The following is a 26,760-nucleotide window of genomic DNA, read 5'->3' as shown; positions in this document are numbered from 1 at the left end:
ACAGCAGGGGAACCCTTCATCACCCTGGAGCTGTGTGACAAGTGGCTGATGCTCCCTGGAAGGAGAGCACTTGGGGGAGGATGAACCCATCAAGTAGAGCACTGAGGACAGCAGGATTTACTTGTGGTGGACAGCAGGATTTATTTGTAGTGGACAGCAGGATTTATTCCTGGGGGACAGCAGGATTTACTTGTGGTGGACAGCAGGATTTACTTGTGGTGGACAGCAGGATTTATTCCTGGGGGACAGCAGGATTTATTCCTGGTGGACAGTAGGATTTCTTTCTGGTGGACAGTAGGATTTATTTGTGGTGAACAGCAGGATTTATTCCTGGTGGACAGTAGGATTTATTCCTGGTGGACAGCAGGATTTATTTGTAGTGGACAGCAGGATTTCTTTCTGGTGGACAGTAGGAATTATTTCTGGTGGACAGTAGGATTTCTTTCTGGCGGACAGCAGGATTTACTTGTGGTGAACAGCAGGATTTATTCCTGGTAGACAGCAGGATTTCTTTCTGGTGGACAGTAGGAATTATTTCTGGTGGTTTCACACTTTCCCTGCTCGTCAGTCCCACTCAGTTTCCCGCGGACAAGGAGAAATGTCCTCACCCTTTTCTCACCCTGCTCTCACCTGATCCCAGTACCTTGCTAAGCTTCAAATACCTATAAATCCATGAACGACCTCACAGTGACCATTTCACCTGCTGCCTAAAAATTTTCACCATTTTTTCTTTTTGTTCTCTTTCAGATCTGGCCGCGCTGAACCTGAACAACGGCTCCAGCGGCGCCTCGGACCAGGACACTCTGGCTCCACTGCCCCACCCCGCTGCTCCCTGGCCCCTGGGCCAAGGATATCCCTACCAATATCCTCTGCCTCCTCCCTGTTTCCCACCAGCCTACCAAGACCCGGGCTTCAGCTACGGCAGCGGCAGTGCCGGCAGCCAGCAGAGCGAAGGTAAGGCGCGGTTCCGATTCCACGGCTCTCCTTGCTCCTTCACCATCTGCTTCACTTCTCCTCGGCGCTGCCCCTGCTTGTCTGCTGGTTTTGGTTGCTGCCCTGCATGGATTCTGTGTGTGGCAGGCACTGAACCGGAGGTGTTTGTGCGGCTGGAGGAGTTGGGTTTGGCTTTCGGCTCGCTCTGTGGAAAGCTCCAGGCTTTAGGCAGTCAGGAATTGGCCAGCAGTGGGGTTGGTGTTGCTGGAAACCAGGTGGTTTCTGTGCTGGTGGGACAAGGATTAGTGACAAAATCACTTTTTTTTTGTTGCAAGTGGGAGGTGCTCCCAGGGAGGAGAGTCTCTGCTGGGTGTGTGACAGGGACAGAGAATTGTGCATGGGTTAAAGACCTGCCCTCCTCCTTTTCTGCCCTGCCGTAACACCGATTTGTTTTTAAACCTTAGTAAATAAAACTTACCTCGTTTCTGGCTGTACAAATACTATTTTTTAATTTATCTCCTTTTTTTTTAATCGCTCCCAGAGTGACTTTTCCTTTTGGAAACGCTGCCAGTAAAGAAGGGGTGAGGATTCCTTGTGTTTTTACAGTGAACATCCAGTAACTTGGATGTCTCTTGTCCCTCTTTACCACAGCCAGCCAGACTTTACAAAACGACACAAAAGGGTTTCATAACAGGATTTTAGCCCGGCTGCTTCTCACTTTATCCCAAAATAAGAAATATCCATGAGGAATCTCACAGAGGATTTAGAAATTGCTCTAGACAGATTAAAGGGGTGGTTTTTCTTTTGGCAGCTGCTTCTGTGGAGCAGTAGGAATTCTCTCCCTGGACTAGGAAAGGAACGGGGCTTTCTCCATGCTGTGGAGAGCCTCCCAAAAGGAGTGCTCAGCTCTGAAAGGTCTCCAGGCTTTTCCTGGTGGAAAAAACAACTTCTGTGCTGTTTCTTGCTTTGTAACTGTTATTCCCTTGTTTTGTCCTGAGCAAGCGTTAGACTGAAGGATTCCTAGAGGAATGGCTCACTCTAGGGGATTGGTAAGCTTCAAATGCCTCCATGATGAATTCACAGCATGATCATTCTTAGATCCTTGTGACCCCAAATGTTTAGCTGTTTTGTTTTGGTTCAGTCTTTTATTATTATTATTATTATTATTTGAAATCTTTTAGATTTTATTTTTATTTTGAATTGTCAGTGACGTGACATTGGCATGTCGACCTGTGGGACTGTGCTGCAGCAGCTCAGAGGGGAGGGAACCAGCAGGGAAAACCCCATCCCCAGGCTCTCCAGCAAAGAAATCATCCCAGTTTGTCATGGTGTCACCCCTCTGGGTTGGAATTCTCTGGAATTCTCTCCCTTGCACTGCCCATTAACTGATGGTCGAGGTGGCTCAGGCAGGTGTTGGGAGTGCAGGAACAAAAAGCTGCACTGGTCACTCTCAAAACCGTGTTAAAATTGGGGGTTTGTGCCCCCACTCATTTATCTGCAGTATTAAATAAACCATAAAAATCAGAAAGTACCACTTCAGAGACCCAGGTTTAACATATGAAGTAAAAATCCAGTGGGTTTGGGGTCTGTTTTCCATCTCTCTGCAGGGAATTCAGCCTTTCCCCCAAAAAACCCAGTTTGGTTTCCCATCTCTCCAATCAGCTGGAGCAGCAGAGAGTGATGGGTGTCTGTAGCTCAAGAAGGAGCAGCTCCCCAAAAAATTTTGGTTTTTTCCCCATTTCTGTGGCTCATACAGACTCAAAAGCTGGTCCCCTGTTCTGCTGGCTGGGGATCTTTTTTTGGGAAGTTCATCTGGCACTAAGGTGTGTGAATTTAACGGGATATTCCTTGTTTTGATCAGTTGGATTAAAAAAAAAAAAAAGAAATAATTAGCTTAGAGCTGTCTCCTAATCTGTCTGTCATGGGAACAGAGGAAGACCTTCAGCTTCCATAAAAAAAAATCAGTTTTTAAGTTTAGTGAAGCTTGGTTTTAGTAACAACTCAGCTGATACTCAGTGGCAGTCCTTTGGTTTTCCAGGGTGATTTTTAGTGGCCTTTCCTGGGAACAATACCCTGGTTTTTAATACTACTGAAGCCAACAAAACCTCAGGGCTCTAAGGGTGACAGAGAAGGCAAAGAGGTCACTTTAAAAAAGGCACAAAACACCAAAGCAGCGACAATTCCAATTAAACCTCATTGGCTCGAGTCAAACCCCAAATTCCTGCTTTTTCCTCTTGTTCCTGCTCCTCCCCTCTCCTGGATTTGAGGCAGGAGCTGGAATTCAGCTGCTGAAAGCAAGGGGATTTTAGAAATGGTACAAAATACCAAATCAACCTCATTTGCTCCAGTCAAACCCCAAAATTCCTGCTTTTTCCTCCCGTTCCTGCTCCTCCCCTGCCCTGGATTTGAGGCAGGAGCTGGAATGGAGCTGCTGAAGGCAAAGGGGTTATTTCTTTTTTAAAGGTACAAAATACTAAACCAGTGACAATTCGAATTCAACCCCAAATTCCTGCCTTTCCCCCCCGTTCCTGCTCCTCCTCTCCCGGATTTAGGCAGGAGCTGGAACTGGAGCTGCCGATGGCCAAAGAATTGCTTTAAAGAGGTACAAAAGACCAAAGCAGTGACAATTCCAATTAAACCTCATTGGCTCTAGTCAAACCCCAAATTCTTGCCTTTTCCCCCCATTCCTGCTCCTGCCCTCTCCTGGATTTGAGGCAGGAGCTGGAATGGACCTGCTGAAGGCAAAGGGGTTATTATTTTTTTTTTTTTTAAAGTACAAAATACTAAACCAGTGACAATTCGAATTCAACCTCAAATTCCTGCCTTTCCCCCCCGTTCCTGCTCCTCCTCTCCCGGATTTAGGCAGGAGCTGGAACTGGAGCTGCCGATGGCCAAAGAATTGCTCTTTGGCCAAAGAATGGCCAAAGAGGTACAAAAGACCAAAGCAGTGACAATTCGAATTCAACCCCATTGGTTCTAGTGAAACCCCAAATTCCTGCCTTTCCCCCCATTCCTGCTCCTCCTCTCCCGGATTTTAGGCAGGAGCTGGAATGGAGCTGCCGATGGCCAAAGAATTGCTTTAAAAAGGTACAGAAGACCAAAGCAGTGACAATTCGAATTCAACCCCAAATTCCTGCCTTTCCTCCCATTCCTGCTCCTCCCCTCCCGGATTTAGGCAGGAGCTGGAACTGGAGCTGCCGATGGCCAAAGAATTGCTCTTTGGCCAAAGAATGGCCAAAGAATGGCCAAAGAATGGCCAAAGAATGGCCAAAGAGGTACAAAATACCAAAGCAGTGACAATTCGAATTGAACCCCAAATTCCTGCCTTTTCCCCCATTCCTGCTCCTCCTCTCCCGGATTTAGGCAGGGGTTATCCGCCGTGTCCCCTCACGCATGGCCGGCTCCAGGCCCACCGCCGCCCGGCACAGCCGAGACCTCACCTTCCTTTCCTCTCTCTTTATTTTATTTTTATTTTGTGCTTGGTAGGGAGCAAAAGCAGCGGCTCCAACCGGAGCACCAGCGAAACGAGCCGGAGAGGAGGAGGAGGAGGAGGCAGGGAGAAGGATCGCAAATCCAGCGGCAGCGAGTCCGAGGCGGCGGCGGCGGCGCGGAGAGAGCGGCCTTTGAGCCAGCTCAGCCAACGCAGCCACAGCGACAGAAGCCACCAAAGCCACCACTCCTCCTCGTACGGTCCCCCGGGAGTGCCACCTTTGTACAGCTTACCCAAACCGGGCTGTAAAGCGGCGGGGAGCGGCGGCGGCGGCCCGCCCGGAGCGCCGCCCGTGAGGGAGCTGAGCGCCGTGCCGCCAGAACTCACCGGCAGCCGCCAGTCCTTCCAGAAGGCCATGGGGAATCCCTGCGAGTTCTTCGTGGACATCATGTGAGAGGAAGTGCCTTCAAAAAAAAAAAAAAAAAAATAATACAAGATAATAATTTAAAAGGGTTTTTTTTTTTTTTTTTTTTTTTTTTTTTTGGCGGTAGGGGGTTTTGGGCTCGTCTTGTGGAAGAGGCTCTGGTTGTTGTTTTTGCATGGCGCGCCTTCCTTGTTCGCGAGTGTGTCGCGGGTGAAAAAAAAAACAAAAAACAAAACACACGCAAAAAAAAAGGAAAAAAAGAAAAAAAAAAGGCAAAAAAAAAATCGACGGAACTGAACAAAAAAAAAGAGGAAAAAAATTTATAAAAATACCGCCCTCCCTGCCTATAAAAAAGAAAAATTTTACAAAAAAAGCACCCCCCGTCCTCACGCCTACAGAAACGAACGGCAAAATCTCCTGGGGTTGTTAAATATCAGCAAATCGACGGCATCTTTTCCTTATTTTTGGGTTGTTTTTTGTTTTTCTCCTCCTCCCCATCTCGTTTTGGATTGTGAAGGCTGAGCGTGTATTCACACCTTAATGAGGTTTTGCTCATTGTGGCACCTACTTCAGTGGAATTAGTGTCTCTTTTTTGGGGGCTGATCGGAGGACTGGTATTTCACATGACTTCTAAATTCCTGACAATGCATTGGAGCACTTTGATTTTATCTTTTTTTTTTTTTTTTTTTTTTTTTTTTTTTTTTTTCCCCGCTGCTTTTTTGGTTTTTTTTGGGTTTTTTTGTTTTTTCTCCTGCAAGGACAAAACGACTGCTGGCTGGTATCTGGGATACTGCCTTTGGAATGCTGGTTCTTGGATGCTCTCTGTGTCTCTGAGCAGACACAGCACCCACAAGTGCTTGGAAAAGGAGTAGGATCCAACCAATTCCTAGAGGAAAAAAACAAAGTTGTGGCTACTTCCTGCTGCCTAGGGAGTATAAATCAATTTTTAGTGGGTTCTTTGAGGGTTTGGGCTGGTTTTTTTAAGGTGTTCCATCAAGGTGGTGCTGGAGTCTTGCTGCTGTATGTGTTCATTGAAGTTGTCCAGTTATTTCCTTATTTCCCAGGAGGGATTTTCCAGCTGCACTCGGTTCCTGGGCATTTCAGTCCCATCCTTGCTGCCAGGGGTGGGCTGTTCCCTCTGGAGGTGCACTTGCTTGCAGGTTGGAAGAGTTATTCCCACGGAAATAGGAAAATTGCTGCAGTTCTGTCAGCTTTTCCCTTTTGAAGGGGCTCTTGATCCCGTTCCAGCAAAGACACCAGGAAATCCTGGCTCCCGCTGGGATGTGGCTCTTCATGGTGATCCCTCCTTCCTTTCTGAGCAGAATCTTTCTGGGTTTTTTGTTGAAACAGAGACTTGGAGAGGTCTGATCCCCCCAGGGAACATTTCTGAGCACGGAGAGGTGTCTTGAGAACAGATCAGAAATGGTACAAAAAGAAATCCTTATCCCTGGCACTGAGTTAAACCCACCTTGGGGCTCCTCAAAAAGACATCTTTACCCCTGGGACAGAGTTTAACCCACCCTGGGGCTCCTCAAAAAGAAATCCTTACCCCTGACATCAAATTAAACTCACCCTGGAGCTTCTCAAAAAGAAATCCTTACCCTTGGGATGGAGTTAAACCCACCCTGGGGCTCCTCAAAAAGAAATCCTTACCCCTGACATCAAATTAAACCCACCCTGGGGCTCCTCAAAAAGAAATCCTTGCCCCTGTCTCCTGCTGAGGAGCTCTGACTGAAGCAACTGCTGTCGAATATCCCCAAGATTTAATTTCTGGTGGCTGTTTTCTGCTCTGATGTACCCGTGGGGCCATTCCTCAGTGAAATCCTCTGTTGGGCGGTTCCTGCTGCTGCCAGGTGCTTTTAAATCAGTCTTGACTGTCAATAAGCATTTTCTTCACTGGTAAGAAGCTGCTTTTTGGTCTGTTCTGTGATTTTTTGGGGGTAAATATCCAAGGTGGATGTGAAGAGAGAACATCTTCCTCTCACACGCAGTTCAATTTGTCCCCGTGAAAACTGACTCTTCAAAATGTCCATTTCATTGGGATTTTTCACTTTTTTCCCTTTTCCCACCTCTGAGTGCAGACACTTCCCCTTATCACAGACTCCAGAGGTTTGTGGGAGCCTCAATTTCTCCTTCCACAGGGAGCCAGGCATTTGGGAAACTCTGTCCCTCAGCCCGTTTCTGGGCTTCTAAATTAATTTTCTTTACCAAAACCTGCCCCCAAAAAGCAGAGCTTTCATCCCCACCCGTGGATGGCTCCTCCAAAAGAGGCCCTGCCTAAAGCTGGACTGTACAAACAGGAATTTTCTTTTCCTTCCCTCCTCCCAGGTGCAAACCTGACCTGGGAAATCATTCCAGAAGACTGACACTTAAAGCAGTGAAGCAAATCAGGGTAAAATAAAGGTGGAATTCTGCTCTGTCTCCAGGAGACACTGCTGAGGAGTCTGTGACAATCACTGTAGTGCTTCTACTTTTAAATTAATTCAGAGTTTTCTGGCCTCTTATAAATCACGATTCCTCCAGCCCTGTTTGTTTTAAGGCACGACTCAGAGGGCTGGAGGAGGAAAAAAAATATTCTTTTCCTTTAAATATTTCCAAAAAAAAAAAAAAAAGGGATTAAACCTGTGGGTCGAGCTTTCACCCATGTTTAATTCCCACTTCACACAGCTGCTGGGGCTTTTGGTTTTGTTCTGGTGGTTTTGCTGTTGGCAGAAAACTGCCCCGTGCCTTTGCTGCTACGTTGGAAAATTCCCTGTGTCCTTGTGCACGTGGTGGGTGCAGCCTGGCAGGACCTGGCAGGTGTCTGCTGAGGAAAGGAGGCTGGAGGAATCGCCCCAGAGCAGGGAAAAGGTGCTCTGGGGGTTGTTGCAGAGCCTCATCCTGCTGTTTGCTGACAGAGTAGGAGGGAGCAGTGCCCCTCTTGAACGGTGCAATATTGAAGAGGAACACAAAAATCCTGCGTTTCCCCGCCTCTGCAGGGGTCTGAGGCTTTGCCAAATTTCCCCCTGAGGCAGCCAAAATTTCCCTTAAAATCCCCCCCAAATTTCCCAGATCCCATCTTTGTGTCTTTCCAGCTCTCTCCTTTTGGGCACAGGAGGTGCCAGGGCTGCCCACGGTGGGAGGAAATCTGGAGGGCTGAATGCCATCGTTTCTTTCCCACCAGAGCCTGAAATTTAATCTTTGCTTGGCTCCAGGGAGAGGTTTGCTGTGCAGGGCGTGGGGACACCCTCAGAACAGGAGCCTGAAGGGATGTGACGTTTTTATTCTCAGCGCTGCCACATCCCTGCCCAGAAGCAGCAGCAGCAGGGATGTCTGGAGGAAAAGGGTGAGGAAAACACTCTGAGTGACATCTCCTCACCCAGGGTTTGAACTCCTGAGGGGTAAATCCTTTGGGGAATAGTCTTAAAAGTGTCTTTTACCTCCTGTTCCTGAATGTGCTTTTCCAAGGAAACAATCTCCTTTGATCCAAAGGTTTGGCTGGATGATGAGCAGTGATGCACAGACTTGGGACTTTGGCTATGAGTTTTGTCCCCTCCCCTCCTGACACAGCTCATGGGTTGATGTCATTTGTTTTGGTTTATTTTTCATTTCGTTTTGCATTTAACTGGATTGTAATAAGATCGACTTAAAGTTATTAATTCTAATCAGTGATTAGAAACACATGTAAAGAATTTTATGTACAGTAGAGGAACAAAGTGACATGATTTTAAATGATGAAACCCCAGACTATCACCTCTCCTAGAATTGGTTCTACTCCAAGAGTGACCTCCCATTAGCATGGACTGCACTGTTCCTGTTAAATGTCTATGGCATAATTGAATTCTTTTTTGTAGATATTGTATTAAAACCCAAGTGTCTGTATAGTTAATATATAGCTGCTTATGTGTAAATGCTATTTTAAACACTAAAAAGCTTTTAATTTTATGTGATAACCACAGTGTGTGCGTTCAGTTCTTTGCTCTATTTCATTATTATTTATTTCATAAATATTCTGCATTTTTTTGGGGCAGAAACAAGGATCACTGGGACACCCTGTGGGGTCTGAGGGGCTCAGCTGGACTCGAGATTTAAAGGGTTTTTTTTCCCCAGCCTCAGTTATTTTAATTTTCCAGCCTAAATAAAAAGAATCTGGGAGGCAGATTCCTTCTTCCAGCTGGTGCAGATGACACAGCAAAGGGAGAATGAAACAACATTTAAATACCATAAATCCCAGCATTTCCCAGTGAGGTGGGTATTAGTCAGGATTTAGGTGAATATGAAATGGTCAGGATTTAAATGAATATTAAATGGTCAGGATTTAAGTGAATATGAAATGGTCAGAATTAAGGTGAATATTAAATGGTCAGGATTTAGGTGAATATGAAATGATCAGGATTTAAATGCATATTAAATGGTCAGGATTTAGGTGAATATGAAATGATCAGGATTTAGGTGAATATCAAATGGTCAGAATTTAGGTGAACATCAAGTGGTCAGAATTTTGGACAGCCTTTTCCTGCAGGGCCTGGTGGAGTTCAGTCAGATTTTTTTTTTCCTTCCCCTATTTCTGGAATGAAATCAAAAGTTATTGGATGCTTCTCTGCCCTGGAGCAAGGAATACTGAGAATTTCAGGTGTAGCAGCGTGTGAGGAATTCCTGCAGGCTCCAGGAAAAAGAACTCCAGGCTCCAGGTCAGAGTTTTGGTTTTTTAATCACTCTGAGGAATATTTTTGGATGGAGGTGATCACAAAAATTTGGGGACAATTAACTTTGCTGTGTGCCAGAATTTCTTTATTTTTATTTTTATTTTTTTTTAAGAATAAAAATACTCACTGGTTTAGATTAACTTGCAAATTCTTTTAATTGAGCTGGACTGATTAAATTCCAGTCACCCACAGTGGAAAGATGGAAAAAATTTTAATTTAGAGAATAAAAGAGCAGAAACAGAAAAACTTTGAAGGAATAAAAGAGCAGAAATGGTGAATCTTTAAGGAATAAAAGAGCAGAATAGTTACTTGCCAACATGAGTGGGGAAAAGAAAAACCTTGGTGATGTGACTGGTATTGCTGTGGTACTGCTGGCAACAGTGTGAAGGTTTTGGTGATCTTTGGCTGTTTTTTGGCAAAAAAAAACCCAAAAACCCAAACCCTGCTGTGCCTCTGAGGGTGTGATGTGCACAGAGCTCATTTCCATTTCCCACCTGCCTTTCCCTGGTTTCTGTGGAACACAAACGGAGTGAGCTGGGATTTGAAGGGGTGATTCTCCCTTTGTATCACACACACTGCTGCCTGTCAGGAAATGTTCCTTGGGCTCCTCTTTTGTTGGAGAGATCTGAGAATTCCGACAAGGCTTGGGAGAGGATTTCTGCCTCTGTCTCTGGAGCTGTTCTTGCAGAAAAGGGAATTGCCAGCAGTGGTTACAGGGAAGTGGTGCTGGTGAGGCTTCTGCCTGACATTGCCAGACTTGAGAGATGGATGTGAAATATCATTTCTGGAGGTTGTTCCATTAACTGAACCTGTTTTTTGGCTCTCTTTTGGGGCTGTCTTTGGCTGGTTTTGGGGTGTTCTCAGAGAGGATGGAGGCTGCTCCTCTGGATTTCAGCCCCTAATCTGTGTGCTTTCACAGCTCTCGTTGATATGTGATTGTGCCTCACATTGCCAGACTTGAGGACTGATGTGAAATATCATTTCTGGAGATCGTTCCATTAACAGAACCTGTTTTTTGGCTCTTTTTTGGGGCTGAAAGGTGTTCCCAGAGAGGATGGAGGCTGCTCCTCTGGATTTCAACCTCTAAGCCCTGTGCTTTCTCAGCTCTCGTTGATATGTGCCTGGGGCCACAAATTGCTCATAAACAAGATTTTCTCCTTAAAACCCAGTTTCTGCTTGAGGAGCAGGTGGCAGAGGCTGTGGTTCATTCCCTGTTCCCCTCCTCTGGCTCCTCCCCAGCGGGGTTCAGGCAGTAATCCCCCGTGTTCAGCTCAGGCCTGAACAGCAGGATGTAGCACTTGGGCACGAAGTAACTGGCCAGGACGCCCAGGGTGGTGGCCAGGATGGTGCAGATCTGCGTGACAGCCCTGAGCACGGTCCTCAGCGTGGCAAAGATCACCAGGAAGAAGATCCAGATGACGAAGAAGATGAAGGTGGCCAAGGTGATGCCCCTGGCCACGTTGTACCTCCTGGCCGGCGTTTGCACCATGAAGGTGCACAGGAAGCAGGCGAAGGCCAGGCAGCTGTTGTAGCCATGAAGGAGGGCAAAGGCAGCCCAGGACTGGGTGCCACACACCAGCAGCACCTCGCTGGGCAGGGATTTATAGTCAGCCACCAAAAAATCGGGGCCCAGGCGGAGGTGACAGAAGCAAAGCAACACCTGCACCAGCATGGAGGCGGCCACCAGCAGCCAGGCCCTGCCCCGAGTCACCCAGCGCAGCAACCTGGGCGCCTGGCGAGGGAATTCTGTCACCAGGGTGATCTCCAGAGCCTTGGGGACGAAGGTGGAGAAGCAGCCGTTGAGGCAGAAGGCGTAGGAGAGCTGCTGCAGGGCGCAGAGCTCGGCGCTGGGCCGGCCCACGTACAGGCAGCAGCTGAGGCTCTGCAGCAGCAGCATGAGCAGCGAGAAGATGCTCCTGGAGCCCCCGGACACCTGCACCAGGGGCGTGTGCAGGTGTCTGAGGAAGAGCAGAGCCGTCACGCAGATGAGGGCCGCCGTCAGGGCCGTCAGGGTCACCAAGGCCACGGCCAGGGGCTGGTGCCAGAAGAGGAACCTCTGGGTGCGGGGGTAGCAGCGCGTGCTGCGGGCGGGGGCCCACTGCTGCTGTGGGCACGGGGAGCAGCCGGTGCTGTCTGCAGAGAGAACCTGCTCAGCGGCCCCAGGCCCCTACAGGGGTTAAGGGGTGTGCTGGGTGGTGTTTGCCCTCCTTCCAAGGTGTGGTGGGTCTCCAAAGCTTGTGGTAGTTCACCGTTCTACTTATCCGCCCTCCTCACTGAGGGATCTTTGTGTTACTTATGTCTATTTCCCTTGAGAATCCCAGAATTTTATTGTGTTCGACTTTTCTACCCATGCCCCCTGAACTGCATCACGCCCCTCTCTCTCCTACATCTGCAGACAAAACATCAATGTGTTGTCCTGAGGCCTGCAGTTTGGTCTTTGCTGTGTTTCGTGTTCTGTGGTGCCCAGGGGACAGCTCTGAGCTCACAGTCAGTGTCACTCAGCTCTGCACACAGCAGGGACACAAAACAAACCCTTTTCCTGCTGGGAACCACAACTGGGACAAGATTTCAGGGCCAAAAGCACAAACAAAGGTGGCTGAAAGGAGAAAACAAGGATGGGACTTCATAACCTGAAGCTGGAATGGGACAATTAAACCCCAACAGGCAAATGGGCCAAAACTTATACAAGTGTGAGGCCTCAGTGACCAGCTGTGTATTTTGTGACCACATTGTGACCATTTTTTGACCACTTTGTGACCATTTTGTGCCCATTTTGAGCCCATTTTGGGTCCACCTTGTGTGTAGCCCTGGCCAGGCCCTGTCCTGCCCAAGGTGTACCCTAAAGGCCTTTTACTAAATCTCTATTTTATTCCCCAGCTCTGCCCAGCCTGTTCCAGCTCAGGAATTCCCAAGGCATCAATCCTCATTCCCTCCCTTTGGGCCTAGAAGGGGCAGGTCCCCAGTGAAGAACAGAACAGGGAGGGGAACACCTGGCACTGCTTTGTCTTTTTGCAGGAGAGCTCCCAGCTCATCAGAACAATCCAGTCAAACCCTGTCCAGCTCCCCAGACCTCACCTGTGCTGCTCCAGAAGGTGTTCTCTGAACAGTCTGTGCAGTCATAGCAGCACAGGTTGAATCCTTTAATTCTTCTGAACTGTCCTGGCTCGCAGCGCCTGAAGCACTCGGATGCGGGCTCCTGGCAGGGGCAGGAAGGAACCTCAGCCAGGCACCTCCCTGGATGGGACAATTTCCATCTCAAACAAATCAGGATAAACTGTGCCTTTTTTTTTTTTTTTTTTTTTACCTTCTTATCTGCGGTGTGGAACTGGATCTGGGTCTTACGGATGTAGAGGGACTGGTCGTAGTCCCCCACGGGCTGGTAGGTCAGGGCGCCGTCCCTCCAGGCCCAGGAGATGAGTTTGTACCCGGTGTTTGTGCCGTGGGATTGGTCAAACCTGAAGCTCTGGCCGTTCACCTCGAACGGGAGGGTGTTCATGAAGTGCAGCAGCTGGGGAGGAAAGCAAATCAAAGTGGGTTTGGGTGCAGTTGTTCCTGTTTGGAGGATGATAATTCTGCAAGGCAAAATCAGCTGTCCCTTGGGTGGGCTGAGATTGTGTGACAATTCTGCAAGCCAAAATCAGCTGTCCCTCGGGTGGGCTGAGATTGTGACAATTCTCCAAACCAAAATCAGCTGTCCCTCGGGTGGGCTGAGATTGTGACAATTCTCCAAACCAAAATCAGCTGTCCCTTGGGTGGGCTGAGATTGTGTGACAATTCTCCAAACCAAAATCAGCTGTCCCTTGGGTGGGCTGAGATTGTGACAATTCTCCAAACCAAAATCAGCTGTCCCTTGGGTGGGCTGAGATTGTGTGACAATTCTCCAAACCAAAATCAGCTGTCCCTTGGGTGGGCCGAGATTGTGACAATTCTCCAAGTCAAAATCAGCTGTCCCTTGGGTGGGCTGAGATTGTGTGACAATTCTGCAAGGCAAAATCAGCTGTCCCTTGGGTGGGCTGAGATTGTGTGACAATTCTGCAAGGCAAAATCAGCTGTCCCTTGGGTGGGCTGAGATTGTGTGACAATTCTGCAAGCCAGAATCAGCTGTCCCTTGGGTGGGCTGAGATTGTGACAATTCTGCAAGCCAGAATCAGCTGTCCCTTGGGTGGGCTGAGATTGTGTGACAATGCTCCAAGCCAAATTCAGCTGTCCCTTGGGTGGGCCAAGATTGTGACAATTCTCCAAGCCAGAATCAGCTGTCCCTTGGGTGGGCTGAGATTGTGACAATTCTCCAAGCCAGAATCAGCTGTCCCTTGGGTGGGCCGAGACTGTGACAACCTGGCTGTGATGTGACAACCCCCAGCCCTTCGCCCCCCAGATCTTTCCTCACCTGCCAGGACCTGATGGCTGTTTTGGGGCAGCTTTTGGTGGTGCAGCCCAGGGCTCTGTGCAGGGCCTGAGCCACGCTGTACACGGCCACGTGCACGGGCTGCACCGTGGTGACACCGAGCATGGCCCAGATGTCCCTGAGGGTGACGTGGTCACACTGCTGGCACTGCGTGTCCAGCACCTCGGCCTTCAACGAGCGGCTCATCTCCTTGGACTTCCTGCAGAACTCCTCCTGCGTGACAGAGCTGAAGAGCTCGGCCACGTACTCCTGGAAGCCGGGGACTGTCCCCGTCCTCATGACGAAGCCCAGCACTGTCCCAATGCTCTGCACGTTGGGGATGGAGGCGGTGATGTCCGACAGCACCCAGGGCTCGGTGCCCACCCAGACCTTCTTGTCCAGCCCCATCCTGATGCTGTGCTCCAGCAGGGCCTGGGCCGGCAGGCTGTAGGCAAACAGCACCACCACGTTGACCTTGGTGCTGTTGATGGCCCTCACCGTGTCCTCCAGCTGCTTCCTGGCGCCGGGCCCGGCCAGGTCGGTGGGGACGAGCCCCTCGAAGGCGATGCAGATGTTGTTGGTGCCTGCCATGCTCAGGAACAGAGCCTGCGCCCCCCGGCCGTACTCGTCGTCGCTGCCCACCGTGGCCACCCAGTTCCAGCCAAACTGGTGCAGCAGCAGCACCACGGCCTCGGCCAGGTTCTTGTCGCTGGGCACGGTGCGGTAGAAGGACGGGTAGAGCTCCGTGTTGCTCAGGGTCTCGCTGCTGGCCCCGTAGCTGACCTGCGGGTGGGGCAGAGGGAGGGCACCATGGTGGCACTGCTCACCAACACAACGGCTCTGCTGGGAGGCACAGCCTCCAGGGGCTCCGTGCAGGCACCAGTCTCAGCTACAGGGTGACACATGGGAGATGGTGCAAGCTGATGTTCCATATTCCTGTTCAAACGGCAGTTCTGGGGGTTGTTTTGTTACCTGACCCTAAAAAGATAATTCCTGTTTCTCCAGAGGGGTTTTACCTGCGGGATGAGGAAGGAGCTGAAGAGCCTGGCTGTGACCAGAGTGCTGGGACACACAAATATCAAACTGATATTCAATGTCCATATCAAACATCAATCCTGGAGGTTGTTTCATTGCCTGACCCTAAAAGTGAGAATTCCTATTTCCCCAGAGGGGTTTTACCTACGGAATGAGGAAGGAGCTGAAGAGCCTGGCTGTGACCAGAGTGCTGGGACACACTGAGGAGGGATCAAATACCAAACTGATCTTTCATATCCATCTCCAGGATCAATTCAGAAGGTTGTGTCATTATTACCTGACCCTAAAAGTGAGAATTCCTATTTCCCCAGAGGGGTTTTACCTGCGGGATGAGGAAGGAGCTGAAGAGCCTGGCTGTGACCAGAGTGCTGGGACACACTGAGGGAGCATCAATTCAGAAGGTTGTGTCATTACCTGACCCAAGAGAGGAGCACTCCAGTTCCCCCAGAGGGGTTTTACCTACGGGATGAGGAAGGAGCTGAAGAGCCTGGCTGTGACCAGAATTCTGGGACACACTGAGGAGGGATCAAATACCAAACTGATGTTTGATATCCATCTCCAGCATCAATTCAGAAGGCTGTGTAATTATTGCCTGACCCTAAAAGTGAGAAATCCTATCTCCCCAGAGAGGCTTTACCTGCGGGATGAGGAAGGAGCTGAAGAGCCTGGCTGTGACCAGAATTCTGGGATCAAATACCAAACTGATGTTTGATATCCATCTCCAGGATCAGTTCAGAATGCTGTATCATTATTACCTGACCCCAGAGAGGAGCACTCCCGTTCCCCCAGAGGGGTTTTACCTGCGGGATGAGGAAGGAGCTGAAGAGCTTGGCGGTGACCAGGCAGAGGTCGGACTGGTGTGGCCCGATGACGGCGGTGACGCGGGGCTGGTACTGGGTGTAGTTGCAGAGCACGCCGATGCCCGTGGTGCCCTGGCGGGTCAGGAACAGCAGGCTGGGCTGCAGGGCCACCAGGGGCTCGAAGCACGTGTCGTACATGTCGTAGCCCAACGTGATGCCCGGCAGCAGAGAGCTGGAGTTGTTGATCTGGTCGATGGCGAACCTCATGGCCAGAGCCCAGATCAGCCCGTCCGTGAACAGCCTGAGGGCACAGGGGACAGCGGTGACACCAGCAGTGACACCAGCAGTGACACCAGCAGTGACACCAGCGGTGATACCAGCAGTGACACCAGCAGTGACACCAGCACTGACACCAGCACTGACACCAGCACTGACACAGCGGTGACACCAGCGGTGACACCAGCGGTGACACCAGCAGTGACACCAGCACTGACACCAGCACTGACACAGCGGTGACACCAGCGGTGACACCAGCGGTGACACCAGCAGTGACACCAGCGGTGACACCAGCACTGACACCAGCGGTGACACCAGCGGTGACACCAGCGGTGACACCAGCACTGACACCAGCGGTGACACCAGCACTGACACCAGCACTAACACCAGCACTAACACCAGCAGTGACACCAGCAGTGACACCAGCACTGACACCAGCACTGACACCAGCACTGACACCAGCGGTGACACCAGCGGTGACACCGGCAGTGACACCAGCACTGACACCAGCACTGACACCAGCGGTGACACCAGCACTGACACCAGCACTGACACCAGCGGTGACACCAGCAGTGACACCAGCAGTGACACCAGCACTGACACCAGCGGTGACACCGGCACTGACACCAGCACTAACACCAGCGGTGACACCAGCACTGACACCAGCGGTGACACCAGCACTGACACCAGCAGTGACACCAGCAGTGACACCAGCAGTGACACCAGCACTGACACCAGCAGTGACACCAGCAGTGACACCAGCAGTGACACCAGCGGTGACACCGGCACTGACACCAGCACTGACACCAGCAGTGACACCGGCACTGACACCAGCACTGACACCAGCGGTGACACCAGCAGTGACACCAGCGGTGACACCAGCAGTGACACCAGCAGTGACACCAGCGGTGACACCAGCGGTGACACCAGCACTAACACCAGCACTGACACCAGCACTAACACCAGCGGTGACACCAGCGGTGACACCAGCAGTGACACCAGCGGTGACACCGGCACTGACACCAGCACTAACACCAGCGGTGACACCAGCACTGACACCAGCGGTGACACCAGCGGTGACACCAGCACTGACACCAGCACTGACACCAGCACTGACACCAGCAGTGAGACCAGCACTGACACCAGCAGTGACACCAGCAGTGACACCAGCGGTGACACCAGCACTGACACCAGCAGTGACACCAGCGGTGACACCAGCACCGACACCAGCTCTGACACCAGCTCTGACACCAGCAGTGACACCAGCGGTGACACCAGCGGTGACACCAGCACTGACACCAGCACTGACACCAGCACTGACACCAGCGGTGACACCAGCAGTGACACCAGCAGTGACACCAGCACTGACACCAGCAGTGACACCAGCACTGACACCAGCGGTGACACCAGCAGTGACACCAGCGGTGACACCAGCACTGACACCAGCAGTGACACCAGCAGTGGCACCAGCAGTGACACCAGCAGTGACACCAGCGGTGACACCAGCAGTGGCACCAGCACTGACACCAGCACTGACACCAGCACTGACACCAGCGGTGACACTAGCACTAACACCAGCAGTGACACCAGCAGTGACACCAGCGGTGACACCAGCAGTGACACAGCGGTGACACCAGCAGTGACACCAGCGGTGACACCAGCACTGACACCAGCGGTGACACTAGCACTAACACCAGCAGTGACACCAGCAGTGACACCAGCGGTGACACCAGCAGTGACACCAGCACTGACACCAGCACTGACACCAGCACTGACACCAGCACTAACACCAGCACTGACACCAGCAGTGACACCAGCACTGACACCAGCAGTGACACCAGCAGTGACACCAGCACTGACACCAGCACTGACACCAGCACTGACACCAGCGGTGACACCAGCGGTGACACCAGCACTGACACCAGCAGTGACACCAGCACTGACACCGGCACTGACACCGGCACTGACACCAGCAGTGACACCAGCAGTGACACCAGCACTGACACCAGCAGTGACACCGGCACTGACACCAGCAGTGACACCAGCGGTGACACCAGCGGTGACACCAGCAGTGACACCAGCACTGACACCAGCACTGACACCAGCAGTGACACCAGCGGTGACACCAGCAGTGACACCAGCGGTGACACCAGCGGTGGCACCAGCGGTGACACCAGCAGTGACACCAGCAGTGACACCAGCGGTGACACCAGCACTGACACCAGCGGTGACACCAGCGGTGGCACCAGCGGTGACACCAGCGGTGACACCAGCGGTGACACCAGCGGTGGCACCAGCGGTGACACCAGCAGTGACACCAGCAGTGACACCAGCGGTGACACCAGCGGTGACACCAGCGGTGGCACCAGCAGTGACACCAGCAGTGACACCAGCAGTGGCACAGCCTGGCAGTGGCACCTCCTTCTTTGGCATTCTGGCAAATTCTTGCTCTGTCCTTGTGGCCGAGCAAGACTTTCCTGCCAGTCAGCAGAGCACCTCTGGACTCACTTGTGAGTGTTTTTGCTCTGAGTTGCGAGCACTTTTCCAATTTAATTCGTCTTTTCTGCCAGCAAAAATATCCCTGGAGCTTCCCAGGGGAAGGAACAGTGCTGGAACTCTGTGAATTTTAGATTTTCTGTGCTGACACCCTCGAGCAAACATTGCAATACCTGAGCTATGAAAAAGGCTTCCAAAATGGAGTGACAGCCCTGGGATTGTGGGTGTGGAGTTGAACAGAAGTGTGATATCACAGGGTGGGAAACTCAGAGTTTAAAGGTTTAGAATATAGTAATATATATAAAGCAAGATGGAGGATTTAGGGCAGAGGCTGAGTCCTTCTTTTTCCCCTTTTTCTCCATGGCTCTGGGTGGGGTTTTGTAATTGGGTACAAAAATCCCCATTGTGGGCCACGGGTGGTTGGTTATTGGGTTAAAAGTAAAAATAATTGAGGTGTCATTTCTTAATTGGACAATTTGTGCTTAAAAAGCCTCATAGAGAGAGAGACAAGGGCCATTTTTACTTTGTTAGCTGGAAGTGCTGTAGAGCTCATAGTTAGTTAGACTGTGCTATAGATAATTAATAAATATCTGAGTCTGATTAAATGCCACCTTGTGCATTTAATCCCAACTCTGGCAGAAAAAGAAGATAAAAAAAGCAACAGGACAGAGGTAAAGACCACTTTAGCTGTGAGGGTCAAGGCTTTGTGTCCTTCACCCACGAAGCCAAAGATTCCCAAAGTGCTGATTCGGGAGACTGATTGAAATGTGGGATTTTTCCTGGAATTTTCCTCCTCTGTGCTAATTCAGGAGACTGGGATTGATCTCCAAAAATTAAACCTAAATTTAAGTGTTTGATTCAAGCCCTAAGGAGGCCAAAAGCTGTTAAAAGTTTTTTCAAGATGGAGCTAAACTTTGACACAAAAACATTTCCATTTTGGCACCAGTTGATGTCTCACCCCTCAAACTCTTCTCTGTCCCATCCCATCTCCTGCAGAACCCACTTCATTTTCTCTTTTTTCCCCCATTTTCTCTTTTCCCCCATTTTCTCCTTTCCCCCCATTCTCTTTCCCCCTCTCATTTTCTCTTTTTACCTCCATTTTCTTCCCCCTCACTTTCTTTTTCCCCCATTTTCTCTTCCCCCATTTTCTTTTTTTTCTCCTCATCCTCTCTTTTCCCCCCAATTTTTTCCCTTTTCCCCCCATTTTCTCTATTTTCTCCCATTTTCTCTATTTGCCCCCCATTTTTTCTCTATTTCTCCTCCATTTTCTCTCTCTTCCCCCCCATTTTCTCTCTCTTCCCCCCATTTTCTCTCTATTTCTCCTCCATTTTTCCTCCCTTTCCCCCCATTTTCTCTATTTTCCCCCAATTCTTTCTCTCTTCCCCCCCTTTTTTCTCTTTCCCCATTTTTTTCTTTTCCTCCCCATTTTTTCCTCTTTTCCCCCCCAATTCTTTCTCTATTCCCCCCTCCCTATTTTTTCTCTATTCCCCCCATTTTTTCCCCAATTTTTTCACTTTTTCGCCCCCAATTCTTTCTCTATTTCCCCCCTCCCCATTTTTTCTCTATTTCCCCCAATTTTTTCTCTCTTCCCCCCATTTTCTCTATTCCCTCTCATTTTTCCTCCTTTTTCCCCCCATTTTCTCTATTTTCCCCCCATTTTATCTCTCTTTCACCCTCAATTTTTCTCTCCCTTTCCCCCCCATTTTTTCTCTATTCCTCCCCCCCATTTTTCCTCCCTTTCCCCCCATTTTCTCTATTTCCCCCCCATTTTTTCTCTATTTCTCCCCCAATTTTTCTCTCGCTTTTCCCCCCATTTTCTCTATTTTCCCCCCATTTTTTCCTCTATTTTCCCCCATTTTCCCCCCATTTTTCCTCTCTTTCTCCCCCATTTTCTCTATTCCCCCCCATTTTTCCTCCCTTTCCCCCCCTATTTTTTCCTCTCTTTCCCCCCATTTTTCCTCTCTTTCCCCCCATTTTTTCTCTATTTCCCCCCCATTTTTCCTCCCTTTTCCCCCCATTTTTCCTCTATTTCTCCCCCATTTTTCCTCTATTTCCCCCCCCCCATTTTTCCTCCCTTTCCCCCCATTTTCCCCCCATTTCCCCTATCCCCCCGGGCCGTACCTGTCGCAGCGCAGCGCCGTGGGCTGTGCGCGGCCCGCCAGGTTCACGGTGTCCTGGCCCAGGGGGAAGAGGCCGCCCAGGATGAAGTCCCCGGGCCCGCGGAGCAGCGCCGACACACAGCCACCGGCCGCGGGGACAGCGCGGGCCAGGCTCAGCCACAGCCACCGGGACAGCATCCCGGGAGACGGGGAGATGGGGGAGATGGGGGGAAAGGTGGGGGAGATAGGGGGGAGATGTGGGGGGAAAGGTGGGGGAAAATATGGGGAAGATATGGGGGAAATGTGGGGGAGATATGGGGGAGATATGGGGGAAAGGTGGGGGAGATATGGGGGAAATGTGGGGGAGATGTGGGGGAGATGTGGGGGAAAGGTGGGGGGAAATATGGGGAAATGTGGGGGAAATATGGGGGAGATGTGGGGGAGATATGGGGGAGATATGGGGGAAAGGTGGGGGAAAGGTGGGGGAGATGTGGGGGAAAGGTGGGGGGAAAGGTGGGGGAAATATGGGGAAATGTGGGGGAAATATGGGGGAGATGAGGGGGAGATGAGGGGGAGATATGGGGGAAAATATGGGGAAATGTGGGGGAAAATATGGGGAAATGTGGGGGAAATGTGGGGGAGATATGGGAAAGATAGGGGGAAGATATGGGGGAAATGTGGGGGAGATATGGGGGAAATGTGGGGGAGATGTGGGAAAAATATGGGGGAAATATGGGAAAGATATGGGAAAAATCTAGGAAAGATATGGGGAAAAACTGGGGGAAATCTGGAGAAAATATGGGGAAAATATGGGGAAAGATAAATATGGGACAGATATGAGAAAAATATGGAGGAAATATGGGGGAAATCTGGGGAAAACCTGGGGAAAATCTGTAGAAAAATCTGGAGAAAATCTGGGAAAATCTGGGGGAATCTGGGAAAATCTCGGGGAAAGGAGCAGGGAATTCAGGCACAGTCAAAGCCCAGGGAAAAAATATCTGGGAAAAATCCGGGAAAAGGAAAGGGAGTGCGAAATTCAGAAATCTGGGAAAAGAAGCAGGGAATTCAGGCACAGTCAAAGCCCAGGGAGCTGCATTTTGGGGGAAAAATATGGTGAAAATCTGGGAAAAGGAAAAAAACAGCAGCAGGGAATTCAAAATTCTGGGAAAAGCAACAGGGAATTCTGGCTCAGCTCTTCCTGGGAAATCTCTTTAAATAGAACTCGAAGGGACTGAAATAACAGGGAGGAATTTGTTTAACAAAATGCACTAAATTGACTTTACTGGGCAATAATCAAATAATTCTCTTGGGTCCAAACCATCCCAATTTCCTTTTCTCCCCAGAGGATTCTGCTCGGAGCGATTTACAAATTCACCAGGAAAAGGGAGCAGGGAATTCAGGCACAGTCAAACCCAGGGAGCTGCATTTTGGGGGAAAAATATCTGGGAAAAATCTGGGAAATGGAAAGGGAGTAGCAAAATAAAAAATCTGGGAAAAGGAAAGGGAGCAGGGAATTCAGGCAGTCAAAGCACTGGGAAAATAAAACCAGAAATTTTTTGGGGGGAAAAAAACAATATGGAAAAAGGAAAGGGAGCAGGGAATTCAAAAATCTGGGAAATGGAAAAGGAGCAGGGAATTCAAAATTCTGGGAAATGGAACAGGGAATTCCACCTCAGCTCTTCCTGGGACTGAAATAACAGGGAGGCATTTGTTTAACAAAATGCATTAAATTGACTTTACTGGGCAATAATCAAATAATTCTCTTGTGTCCAAACCATCCCAATTTCCTTTTCTCCCCAGAGGATTCTGCTGGGAGCGATTCACAAATTCCCCAAGGGAAATTTGGCTGATCCCAAACTCGGATCCTGCCGAAAGACTCCCACAAAACCCCATTTTTTATCCATTTAGTTTTTAAATCCCAGGTCACCTCATCAGGGAAATAACCAAATTTTCCTCAGGGCACAGCAGGAATTTGCCTGGAGAGGCCATTCCCGGGTCACGATTTAATTAATTTTGTGAGTTAATTAAGGTTGGTGAGGTGTCACGTGGTTAAATGGATTTTTTTTTTGTAGGAAGTTGTTACTGGTTGATTTAATTTTGTTTTTCCTATGGCTTTGCTGGGATATAATTTTTAATTGAAAAGCTGAAATACAAGTTTACAGCATGGAAATTTAGGTTTAATTTTTTTTCTGGTGAGGTTTATTGGGTTTTTCTGGTCAGGAAATTCGGGTTTTGTATTCTGAAATTCTGGTTTTATTGTGTTTTTCTGGTGAGGAAATTCAAGTTTTGTGTAATCTGAAATTCTGGTTTTATTGGGTTTTTCAGCTCTAACTATAAAACTTTTACACAATCCTGAATTTTGGGCAGGTTAATGTCAATATTAATATTTTATATAATCAATATTATTAAATATATATATTAATATTGGGGCAAATTCATATTCAGTGTTAATATTTTATAGAATCAAAATGAATATGGATATATATTGATATATCAATATTGATATAGTATCTATTATCTCAATATTGATATACCATCTATCATATCAATATTATATATTGATAATATCAATGTATTAATCAATATTGATTAGTGATGGAATTCCATCATTTCCAGAGATCTAAACCCATTTTCTTTTCTCCCCTTGCCACACAATATTTGATTTAATTTAAAGGCTTTTCATTCCCTGAACAGGTAAAACTTTCTGATCTTCAGGGAAATAAATCAGATTTTTTCCCAGGGAAAAACCAAACTTTTTCCAGAGCAGGTGACTGTGGCAATCCTGTCCCAGCCCCGAGTGTGACCCCACAAAAACCACTGCTCAAAAACCCACCTTGGTCACATCATTTAATGGGCTTTTAGTCCAGTCTCTGGGGGGTAACAAATGATTTCCTGAATTTTTCACAGTTCCAGGAGGCCAAAAAAAAAGACCCAAATCGAGCTGTGAGATCCCTGGAGTAACCCTGTGTCGAGGCCCCAGATGTGGCATCCTCACCTGGAACAACACAAAACTGGGTGTATATTCTGAGTGGTCTTCATGGCCTTATCAAGGTTAATCCATTTTATTAATTCATTAATTAATCAAGTTGATCAAGCAATGGACACAACAGACCAATAAAGTAATTTTAGTACCATACCCTGGTCCATGCAAGGTGTAAGACCCAGGGGAGCATGTTGGGCAGCGCAGAGAACAGGAGCCTTCTTCAATTCATAATAATTAAAAATCATTTTAATTTAAAAAAATTAAAAATAATTTTAAATCTGAGTTTTCCCAGCGCCTCGTGCCTCACGTTGGGCGCCAAAATTATGTTGTGGTTTGGAAGTGAAAGGAGTGAGGGGCTCCAAGTCAGAAATACAATTTAACGAGGAGAAAAGGGGGGAAAAGGTAAAATAAAATAAAAGCAATAATACAAAGAGTCAGGATACAACCTGAGCAGGGTGATGGAAGCAGTCCAGGTGAGGTGTCTTGCTGAAGCAGTGATCCCGTAGAAAGCTCTGGAAGCTCTGGGAATCCCAAATTCCAGTTTCTATCCAGATGGATTTCTTGGCTCCTCCCCCTGGGCGGGGCATCTCCCAATGGGATGATGAGTCCAGCAGTGACGTGCCCCACCTTGGGCACCAAAAATATCTTGTGGTTTGGAAGTGAAAGGAGTGAGGGGCTCCAAGTCAGAAATACAATTTAGTGAGGAGAAAAGGAGGAAAAAGATAAAATAAAAGTAATAATACAACAAAGCACTGACAGAGTCAGGATACAACCTGAGCAGGGTGATGGAAGCAGTCCAGGTGAGGTGTCTTCCTGAAGCAGTGATCCTGTAGAAAGCTCTGGAAGCTCTGATCCTCTGGGAATCCCAAATCCCAGTTTCTATCCAGGTGGAATTCTTGGCTCCTCCCCCTGGGCGGGGAATATCCCAGTGGGATGATGGGTCCTCCATTAGGGCCTTGATGGCCCATTACAGAGAGACACCTCTGCAGGGAGTTACCTGTGAGTCCTGCACAAGGCCGTGAACAGGGGGCACCCAAGGGTGGGAGGGGTTTGGGAAAACACTTCTCCAACGACTGGATCCATCAGCTCATGGAGATGGGGATAAAAGACACCCTACAATACAACCCAGCACAGCCTGCAGGGCTTTTCCCAAAAACAAAAACAAATCAATTTATTTAATTGATTATGAAATAAATAATCAATTTATCCCTCACTAAATCCCATTTCTGACCATCCTTTGGCTGTCCCAGTGGTTTGAGGAAAGGCAGGAGCCTGACAGAGCAGTGATTTCTTTATTTACACTACAAATGTGGATTTCCCTTCCTCAGAAAGGCAGGAAAATCCTTTTTTTTGTAGGCGTTGGATACATTCATTAAAGTGACAAAATTAAAACACATGAGGATATAAAGTGAGAGGCAAACAGCTCCAGGCTGGGCTGGATAAAGCAGAAATTCAAATTTTCTGCACATCCCCAAGTGCAAAAATGGTGGATTTAAAGGGGCAGGGATGTGAGGAAAGTGCTGCTGGATGGAGCCCTGCGCCAGGAATATTTTTATTTGATTTTAATATTGATTTACACCCACTCCCCCATTTCCTTCAGCTGCTGGGACCCCACAGTGAGGTGGTTGTAACAGGGAAAGGAGCTTCCTCAGAATTAATTTTAATTAATCCTTTAAGGATCAAAACTTGCCAAGTGTTTCTTTTTTTTTTTTTTAAATGAATTAAAGTGGCCAGGTGAATTAAAGCTCCCAGGGGGTTTAAATATGTTTAAATTTGTGCTGTGACATGAGGCCAAAAGTCTTGCTGGAAATGGAGAGAAGTTGCTGAAGTTTGGCTTGAAAGGAAAAATCTTTTCTGGGAACAACAACAAAAAAAACCACTCAAAAACCAAAACCAAAACCCAATAAAATAAAATAAAATAAAATAAATAGAAAAAACTCAATCCCCACAAAAAATCACAAAATATCAAACAAAAACTCTCCCAAAACCCACCCAAAAAACCCAAGAAAAACAAGGAAAAAAAAACCAAACCCAAAACACAAACCAAAAAAAAACCCCCCAAACCCCAAAAAAAACCCAAAAAAACAACCAAAAACCAAAACAAAAAGCCCCCTCCAAACCCCAAAAAACAAAACAAAACCCAAAAAGAAAAAACAACAACAAAAACCCCCCAAATAACCCCCAAAACTCCCTTAGCAGCTCGTCCTGACGTGGAATTTTGAGGTGGTTTTTTTTCCTACACACACAAACTGACAGATAGAGATAAATATTAAAAAAATAAAACTGCTCCCCGTTGTAGAAAGGGAATCATTTGGTCAATTCCTCAGCTCCAGGCTGGAAAGGAAAAGTGGAAATAACCACAGCCACAGAACCCAAGGGGAAGGGAGAAGTTGTGCTTCTAGCAAAATGTGATTTTACCCTGAAAATGCCATTTTTTTCACCCCCAAAGTGCCATGTTTTAACTCCCAAAATGCCCATTTTTTTTCCTCCCCAAAACCATTTCCCCCTCCTAAAATGCCACTTTTTCACTCCCCAAAAATGCCACGTTTTTTACCCCAAAGTGCCATTTTCACCCCCCAAGCCCCCATTTTCACCCCCAAATACCACTTTTTCCCCAAAAAAATACATTTTTCCGCCGCAAAATATCATTTTTCACCCTAAAAATGCCATGGTTTGTACCCCTAAAATGCCATGGTTTGTACCCCTAAAATGCCACGGTTTTTTCAGCCCCAAAAATGCCATTATCACCCTGAAACGCCATTTTTTTCCACCCCCAAATGCCGTATTTTTCATCCAAAACGCGATTTTCAACCCCCCAAATGCCGTATTTTTCACCCCCAAAATGCTGAAATTTTCACCCCTAAAATGCGATATTTTTCACCCCCAAAATGCCGTATTTTTCAACCCTAAAATGCCACTTCTTCCCCCCCCAAATACCACTTTTCTCAAAAAATACCCTTTTCACCCCCATAATATCATTTTTCACCCCCCAAACACCACTTGAATCCCCTGCCTCTCTCTGGTCAAGGCAGATCAAGCAGCTTGTGTCTCTCGAGCAGCTCCTGGGTGATGCCATAAACGTCCCCGATGTAGGGGATGGCCTCTCCCAGCACGGCCACCGCCTCCTCGGCCGGGCCCACGTTCATGATCTCCAGGAAAGCGTCCCGCGAGGGCAGGGCGCAGAAGGCCCCGTGGTGGCCTTGGGGACACCCAGG

General features: G+C 48.5%; 2 protein-coding genes across 4 annotated transcripts in view; one reads left to right on the top strand and one right to left on the bottom strand.

Moving 5' to 3' along the window:
• The window catches only part of DVL1 (dishevelled segment polarity protein 1), a 79,457-nt gene extending 74,605 nt beyond the window's left edge, over window positions 1-4,852 (top strand). For 2 of the 3 annotated variants that reach the window (XM_066334572.1, XM_066334571.1), the window contains exons 14-15: window positions 748-954; window positions 4,420-4,852. In XM_066334572.1, the coding sequence (XP_066190669.1) occupies window positions 748-954; window positions 4,420-4,817 (605 nt within the window). In that variant the 3' untranslated portion in view covers window positions 4,818-4,852. Of the gene's footprint in view, window positions 1-747; window positions 955-1,935; window positions 1,983-4,419 lie in introns of all 3 variants that reach the window. The other variant, XM_066334573.1, reaches the window with a different exon arrangement.
• A 5,741-nt stretch (window positions 4,853-10,593) lies between these two features.
• Window positions 10,594-20,736, bottom strand: TAS1R3 (taste 1 receptor member 3). The gene is made up of 6 exons (XM_066334581.1): window positions 20,585-20,736; window positions 15,692-15,992; window positions 13,860-14,639; window positions 12,777-12,980; window positions 12,548-12,668; window positions 10,594-11,605 (listed from the first exon to the last, which is right to left on the bottom strand). The coding sequence occupies exons 2-6, from the start codon at window positions 15,956-15,958 to the stop codon at window positions 10,677-10,679; spliced, it is 2,301 nt and encodes a 766-aa protein (XP_066190678.1). The 5' UTR covers window positions 15,959-15,992; window positions 20,585-20,736; the 3' UTR covers window positions 10,594-10,676.
• Window positions 20,737-26,760: the final 6,024 nt, after the last annotated feature.

Source organism: Sylvia atricapilla, chromosome 22, assembly GCF_009819655.1.
Source record: "Sylvia atricapilla isolate bSylAtr1 chromosome 22, bSylAtr1.pri, whole genome shotgun sequence".
Taxonomy (NCBI): Eukaryota; Metazoa; Chordata; class Aves; order Passeriformes; family Sylviidae; genus Sylvia; species Sylvia atricapilla.
This window is presented reverse-complemented; position numbering and strand designations above follow the sequence as displayed.